The sequence below is a fragment of the Arvicanthis niloticus genome, chromosome 1 (assembly GCF_011762505.2).
Source record: "Arvicanthis niloticus isolate mArvNil1 chromosome 1, mArvNil1.pat.X, whole genome shotgun sequence".
NCBI classification, from domain to species: domain Eukaryota; kingdom Metazoa; phylum Chordata; class Mammalia; order Rodentia; family Muridae; genus Arvicanthis; species Arvicanthis niloticus.
This window is the reverse complement of record NC_047658.1, coordinates 136,721,694-136,730,090: the sequence shown is the minus strand read 5'-3', so window position 1 is coordinate 136,730,090 and position 8,397 is coordinate 136,721,694. Positions and strand designations below refer to the sequence as shown.

The 8,397-nt window shown below is 40.5% G+C and overlaps 1 protein-coding gene across 1 annotated transcript; it reads left to right on the top strand.

Annotated features, from left to right (window-relative positions):
- Positions 1-2,213: 2,213 nt before the first annotated feature.
- Insl6 (insulin like 6) lies at positions 2,214-6,130 on the top strand. Its single transcript, XM_034488692.2, has 2 exons — positions 2,214-2,530; positions 5,777-6,130. The coding sequence occupies exons 1-2, from the start codon at positions 2,263-2,265 to the stop codon at positions 6,079-6,081; spliced, it is 573 nt and encodes a 190-aa protein (XP_034344583.1). The 5' UTR covers positions 2,214-2,262; the 3' UTR covers positions 6,082-6,130.
- Positions 6,131-8,397: the final 2,267 nt, after the last annotated feature.

The window sequence follows — 8,397 nt, the reverse complement described above, 5'->3', positions numbered from 1 at the left end:
CACTGGGCTCAGTCAATAAGAGCACTTGCTGCTCCTTCTGAGAACCTGAGTATAGTTACAGCAACCATGGCAGGTAGCTCATAACCACTTGAACCTCCAGCTCCAGTTGGTCCGACACCCTCTTATGATCTCAGTGGGCACCCACACTTGAGTGCATATACCCACACATATATTTAAATATAAAACAAAATTTTGTTAAAAAAGAAAATTTGGTACATATGCACAATAAAATTTGAATACATTCATGAAGAAAAAAAAAACAAAGTTATGACCTTTGTAGGAAAATGGATACAAGTGTAAATTATGTTAAATAAAGTACATTTGATTCAGAAAGACAAATATTTTATGACAATGTCCTGGAGTAAAGTTAATAGTATGGGAGACTAGTAAATACATCTGAAATTAATTTTATAATATTAGAACTTATTCACTCAAACTTAGTCATATAAATAGTAATTTTTCAGTTAAATAAATCTATTCTGTCATTATACTGGTAGTAATAATGTGTGGCAATTAAGAATACATTCCTGGGCAGTGAGATGCTCTAGTTAAGGCACTTGCTGCCGAGCCTTACAATATGACATCGACGATCCCTGGGACCCATCTGGTTCATGGAGAGAACTGGTTCCAACACACACATACACACAGCACTGGTAAATAAATGTAATAAAGTAATAAAAATGTTATAAAAAGAATGTTTTTGTACAAATAAACTAAGGCAAACTTTACCGGGACCAGGATACTAAATGATGTTTTTACTTACATGTAGAATCTAGATTTAAAACTATGTATTTGTAGGTTTATATATATATTTGCTTAAATGTGTGTGTTTGTAGGTCATAAAACTACAAAAGGGATCCGGAGAGGGATGAATACTTAAAGAAGGTAGGAGAAAATCAAGTAATAGATAGAACACAGGTAATAAAAAATCAGAAAGGGGAATTACTGAAGGCAGAAACTATAGAAGAGGGCAGTTAAGGGAGGCGGATAATCGAGACTCAAGTATTGAAAGGCTCATGGACCTCCCGAAGGGGACCCCACTCGAGTCTCAGGATGGCGCGCACCCAAAGGACACACGAGAGACCAACTTGCTGCAAGAGCATGAGGTAGTTTAATGGTGGAGCGCTCTGGGCCTACACGTGTCTCAATGTAGGAGACAGGGGCATCAACCTCATGGCTCAGGGATTTAGGGTTTATATAAAAGCTTGGGGTGGAGAAAAGGAGAAACTTTCCCGAGGGAGCACACAATTGGTTGTTTTTTAATTTTTGAACATCAGCAGGCCAAACCGGTCCATGGTGGAGGGGTGCAGTTCCTGCAGGCGGATGTTTGTCTCTCTTATCTTCATGGCTGTGCATTCCTGGGATGACTCAGCAGCCCTTTGTCCTGTAACTCTGCATTCTTTGTTACCTGATTAACTGGGCCTCTGGTTGGCAAACCCTGAAGGCAGCGGCTTCAGCTACTCAGGTTAGGGAGAAGAAATCTATAGGGCCCCTTTTTATTAGTTTTTCGTGGGACCCATTGAATTTTCTTTTAGTATAAAGCCTCAGATGTGAGAAGAGGCCGCGATGAAGCCTGATACTTTGCATGCTAACCTTAAAAATGAATATTTTTAAAGGTTTATTTATTTTATTTGGTATGTATGAATGTTTGCTTGCATGTCTGTTTATGCGCCACAAGTAAGAACTGAACTGGAATTACAGATCATCGTGTGCTGCTTTGTTGGTACAGGCAAGCGACCCCCGATCCTTTGTAAGAGCAAGTTCTTCTAACTGCCAAGACATCTCTTTAGCTCCATCACCAATTTTTTAAAGTTAAAAAATATAATCCATGAAAGAGATGAGAAGTTTCTCCGAGGGGAAGAAATGGCTCATGTAAACACTTGGCAAAAAGGAGATCACATTCCAGGTGGAGGATGCTGCCTCTCAGAGTCCTATGTTCTCATATTTCATGAGGCAGTTTCTTGGAGAGGATGACAAGGTAAATGAATGAATAAAAGGGCAAAGACGACAGTTTAAAACTTTCATTTCTGAGCAGAAAAGAGCCTGCTAATTTCAACTTTCTGCAAGCCGGAAGTCCAAGCAAGCCTGGAACACCCTACACCTAACCTAAGTGTTCTGGAGAAGATTGCCGAGGCAGGAGAGCAGCCCAAGGGCGGAACGGAGAGGGGCGTGGCTGGGGGCGTGGTGAGTGGAGAAGGCGGGGCGGGGGCGGGGCGGGGCGACGGCCGTTAAAGCGCGCTGGCCCTGTGGTCCAGCCCAGGGATGAAGCAGCTGTGCTGTTCTTGTCTGTTGTGGCTTGGACTCCTAATGGCTCCTTTCTCCCTGGAACAAGAGATCTCCAGACCCAGGAGGCTGTGCGGCAGGCACCTGCTGTTAGAAGTTATAAAACTCTGTGGCCAAAGTGACTGGAGCCGGTTCGAGATGGACGAGCAAACTCCTATGACGCAGTTCGCTCCCCACCACTCAGGGAAGGTCAAAACCTTCAACCCTCACCGTTCTTCCTCCACCTGGGGAAGATTCACAGACCCAGGTAAAACTCTGAAGGGAAGGCTTGTTAGCTTATCAGTGTGCAAACTCCTCTTTTCTTATCCTCGACTTTGCTCTGCCAGTGGATTTCTGTAGGGAATAGAATTTGTGCCTACTGTACCTGTAAATACAATTAAAAAAAAACAAACTAATACAAAGTCTACTTTGGACTTAGAAGAAATACTTTGCTCAGAGTAGGCCTTATTAAAAAGATGACCTTTGGCAAAAGAGGTTGCTACGGTTTCATGTATACCCCAAATTCCATGTGTTATAAGCTCAATCTCTAGGGCAGTGTTAGGAAGTGAGGGAATTAAATGCCCTTGAAATGGATTCAGGCCATTATCACAGACGTGGATTGTCCTGAGTGAATCTACTGAGTGAATCTATTGAGAAATCAACTTCATCCTCCTTTTCCTGTGCCTCCGCTATGGGATGATGCTACAGGAAAAGTCCTTGGACTTTTCCAACCATTTCCAAATCATGAATCAAATAAATTCTTGTTCATTTGCAATTAACCACTGCCAGGCATTGTCAGAAAAATGGATATAGGTGGTGAGGGACTAGCCAGCCACATAGATAGGTGGCTGGGGCGGGGGAGTTTATATAGAGAAAACAGCAGGGGGAAGGAAGGACACTGCTATCTAAATTATGGGGGGGGGGGGGGAGGGGGCGGGGCTCAGGATGTCTGGAACAGGAAGGGAAAGAAACAGCAGTGTAGGGCAGTAAGGTTCGTCTAGAAGGGCTGAGAGAGGTAAGAAGTCAAAACCAACAGAGCAATTCATGTGAAGTAAAAACTTAATGAAGGACACCGGGAAGGACAAGGGCAGATGAGATGGATCTCGGCATGGATAGTTCATCTATGCAAATAGGTAGAAAGGGAGACTACAGTGGGGACAGATGACAATTCTCTGTGGTCTGCAGCAATGCTGATGTTGAATTAGTATGAGTTAGTATGATGAACTGCATAGACAGATTTTGTGATCTTGACCTACCAGTACCTTTCTGGTATAAGCCTTTCTCCTACGTTGTAAAATGTGTTTATAGATTTACTTAACTAATTTTATAGTTTTTTTTTTTTTTCAAGGCAGTGTTTGTAAGTGAAATGACTTAGCAGAGCTTTAAAACAATGCAGTGTTCTTATTTATTTGGAAATAGGGAATTAATGAGAGTCATAAAATGAAACGGAGCTGCTTGTAAACTCGTTTAAAATAGGTGGACTTCACCTCTAAAACCGGCTATGTGTGATTAGTTTTGCTTTTGATTTCTTTGTCATCGATGTGCTTAAGTTTCGTATGTCTATGTCTTTTAAGGTTTTCATAGGAATCCATTTTGATCTGATTTCAAGTGTTAAAGAATTAATAATCAACTAGTATCTATACCATTTCCTCTTTTCTTACTGTATTTTGTTCCCCTTAATCTTTGTTTTCTTGTTTAGTTATAATTCTGTCTTATTAATTGTAGTAGCAGAAAGGGCACTAAGCTGCAGCCTTTAGCTTCAGGGGGACAGAGCATCCCTGGCAAAATCTCACAATGAAAGAGGGAGGTGGGAAGAAAGATCCAGTAATGGATTTAGAAAAGCCAAGAATCCACGCAGACTCTAAACTCCTCTAGCTCCTTTCTTTCCCTTTTCTTCCTCCTCCTCATCCCCCTTTCCTTTTGCTCTTCTGTATTTGTGTTCCTTTATTCTATGACAAGCCCCATGAATCTTTCCAGTCTTGAAACTCACTAACTCTCTTCTTCCTCCCCTCCATTCTCCACCTTCTTTTTCTCCTCCTCCTTCACCTTCTCTTTCTTCTCCTCCTCCTCTACCTCCTCCTCCTCTTTCTCCTCTGCCTCTTCCTCCTTCTCTTCTTCCTCCTCTTTCTCTTCCTCTTCCTCCTCCTTCTCTTTCTCCTCTGCCTCTGCCTTTTCTTCCTCTTCCTTCTTCTCTTCTCATTTCAAATTGCAGAAATATGACTGAGCCGATTAGTTTCCCCACACATAATGGATCGTCATCCACCATAATAGATTTCTTTCTTTGAGCTTACAGTGGGTTACAGGATGCAGAGTGCAGCTCACAGAGCTGAATTTGTGGTTAAAGCCTTGGAAAAAATTATCCTCCTAGGCAATACTAAATATGGCCACAGTAGATGTCCATAATGTCTCTGAAGAATTGCATCCAGGAGTTATTTCAGCTTCTATCATCCAGAGTCTAATGATGTTTAGTTAAGAACAATGTAACAATAAATCTGTGTGTGGAGCACAACTCCACTGCATACTTCTTTACATTTCATTAAAGAACGAAGTGCTTCTATTCACCACTTAGTTATAACATACACACAAAAAGACAAACTGATTATCAAAGGCAAACACTGTAAACAAATGAACACAGGGTTTAATGGGTATTTCAACAAAGGTGACCTATGAAGCCCATGAGAGGATGTTCAGAATCACCACAGGATCCAGCAATTTCACCCCTAGGGTTATTATACCCAAAGGACTGAAAACACCAATACATAAAAATGTGGGTGTGAATAGCAGGGCAAGTGCCATTCATAATAGCCAAGAAGTTAAGAACACCCAGGCATCCACAAGCTGACAGATGGATGAGTGAAATGCATTGTGGGAAAGCCACACCCTGGGAAGTTGTTTAACCATGAAAGGAATAAAGGAAGCTCACATATGGCTAAATATATTAAACATGGAAAATACTACGCTAATTGAAAGACAGACAAAAGTGACCACCTACCAAAAGCTATCACGTGTGTGAAATGTACAGAATAGACAAATCCATAAAGGCGAGCATAGATGACGAGCTGTCTAGCGTTAGAGGGAGAGAGGGTGGGTGAGACTGTTAGCAGTGGCTGCTGGCTTTTGGTTTGTTTGTTTGTTCTGGTTTTTGTTGTTGTTTTTGAGAGGCGAGAGAAACATCTGGAATTAGAAAGTGGTACTGGCTGCACAATCTTGAAGACCCTGTAGGAGCCACTGATTTCAGTGTTGATTACTGTTGTAAAATGCTGAATTTAACAGCATGTGAGTGGTATCACGATAAAAAAATGTTATTACGAAATATTGAAAGGTTGCTAAGCCTTCTCATAGGAGAACACAGCAACTATTTTACTTAACACATTGCCTCTGAATAGCTGTACTTTTCAACTTTTATTTAAAATGATTTTTAATTATTATCTGATTTTAGTATTGTAATACTAAATTCGTATCAAATAGAAGATTTGGATAAATGGGACTTCTTTCCCCCATTGTCTCTCTACAGTCCCCGCAGGCGTCTCTCAGGAGAAAGTAACACACGCTTGGGAAGCTCAGCCACTGCCGGACTATCAGTTTAAAAAGGCGGAGTTGCTTCCTAAGACAAGAGTGTTTTCATACCACAGCGGCAAGCCCTATGTTAAGAGTGTAAAACGTCAGAAGAGAAGCACAAACAAAATGAATACCTTCAGCAGTTTACTTTGGGGGAATCATTCCCAAAGGAAGCGCAGAGGTTTTGCAGATAAATGCTGTGTTATAGGATGCACCAAAGAAGAGCTGGCCGTTGCGTGTCTCCCGTTAGTTGATTTTTAAACCTTAACGATTAAACAAACATCACTGTACAAACTGTCATAGAAACTGTGCTCACTTAATAAAAGCTTACTAAATCTAATTTACTACTTATTTGTTTTTGGAGCTCTGCTTGTAGGTGCAGGACTGAGCTACACTAGAGAATCTTCGCAAGATTCGTGTTTAGTGATTCCTGTTTTGTCATATATTTTTAAAGATGTGTAAGTGCCATAATCCAGGTAGGTATTGAAAATTACCTATTCAGGTTCTGTCATGGTTGAAAGCTCTTAAATTGGGTTTAAATGAAATACGGAATGCTATATATACTGTGTAGATGATAAAAAAAAAAAAAAGATGCATGTCCATAACTTCTGGGCTCATCTCAGTCATCCAACTAATTGTCTTAGCATCTTAAAGCAGCTAACTATGCCCCTCATACAAGCTATTGTACTGTAATAGTAAACACATTTTTTTTAGGGCCTTGATTTTTATCCATGTACCGTTTCCCTGCTGAGCCATCTCACCAGCCCTGTTGTGAAATAATTTTAATGCTATAAAGTTGAGCAAAACTTGAACATTCCAAAGTAGAATTCTCACCCACTAAATGATGGGTGAACATCACTCGGAAGCTGTTTCTTGTCCTCTTTCCAGCTATGCCCTATAATACCCTGCTCAGTATATTTCTGTTCCTCTTCAGCTGCATTATGTCTTAGGACAAAACTCCTTTTCGGCAAAAATCTACATTTCTGGTGCATTTGTAAAATGCTTTTTTTTTTTTTTTTTTTTTTTTGCTTTTAAAATATACCCTTCCCATTAACCTTGGTAAATAGAAGTTTTTTTTTTTTTTTTTTTTTTTTTAAAAAAAAAAAAAACAAATTTATGTTATGTCATGGTTGACTAGGTCCACACACTTTAGATGAAAATGTACCTTTACTACAGACAAAACTTTAGCTCTGTTAAAGAAATGCGACTCTAACGTTAGATCTAGGCTTTACGGTAAAGAGCGACAAAGAGCAGTCCCAGCCCCAGCAAAGCTGTAAGCAAAAGAGTAAGGAAAGGCTCACCAAACTGCAGAAGGACACAATCTGGTGCTGGCTAAAAGTTAAAGAAGGAAGGTCTTTTGTCCACAGAGCAAGCAGATACTGGAGAAGGGCCCATGCTCTTCCCAGCCTATTCAGTGGTGCTGGGTGAAAAATCTTTTTTTTAAGATTTATTTTTTTATTTTATGTATATGATACATAAGGGATGAGTACCCTAATGGTTACTCTCTTCAGGAGCACCAGGAGAGGACAGCTTTCTGTTTTCCAACTCCTTCACTGCCTAAGCTTGGCTGTCCTAGAATTTTCTTGGTAGACTGACCTTGAACTCAGATCTGCATGAATGTGTCTCCTGAATGCTGGGATTAAAGATGTATACCATCACATCTGAACTTAAGCTTTCCTTCACCTAGAACTTGTTCTGTTCCAGGCTGGCCTTGAACTCAGAGATCTGCTTGCCTTTGTCTCCTGGAATTAAAGGTATATACCACCATGCCTGAGCCAAAACTTTTCAAGGCCACTATTCCCCAAGATCTGGCTTAAAAGCCTGTGTTTTCCAGCCTCAAGATCTGGATCACAAGTGTATGCTCCATTTCTAGATTTTAGCTCATTCCAGATTAAAAGTCCAAATGAAAACAACAACCATGTCATAATAATGCTTAAATGTAACTATCCCTTAAATGTATCTTCAGTTGCAAAAGCATAAGCTTAGCTGGGTGGGATCTTGCCCCGGGGTCTCCACTCCCTTAATCCCATTTAATATTCTTGAACACAGGATTTAGCTGAGTCCACTTCCTTCTTTACTCTTCCTTTGAACCATACATTTTGTATTTTTCCTTTCTGTATTTGCTACTTCTCACTGAAATGATCTTCATAAGGGTGAACTTTAGTAACCACACAACAGAATTTATACCAGGCTGTTTTGAGACGTCCTTTGTCAAAGGAATTAATCTAAATCCCTTTACCTTAGCCTCAGACTCTTTGGACAATGACAAAAAGCAGCCACATTCTTCACCAAAATATCACAAAAATAGTCTGTAGGCCACATACTAAAAGTCTACTCTTCTGAAACCTCTTGAGCTAGGTCCCTGCCTTTCAAAACACACTCGGGAACAGTGTCTTCCATGCATCTGGTAGTATGTCCCATTAAGTCACACTTAAAGTATTCTGCTGCTTTACAAAGTCCCCAAATCCACATTGCTCAAACAAAAGCATGGTCAGGGCTATCACAGCAATACCCAGTCCCTGGCACCAACTTCTGTCTTAGTTAGGGTTTTACTGCTGTGAAGAGACACCATGACCA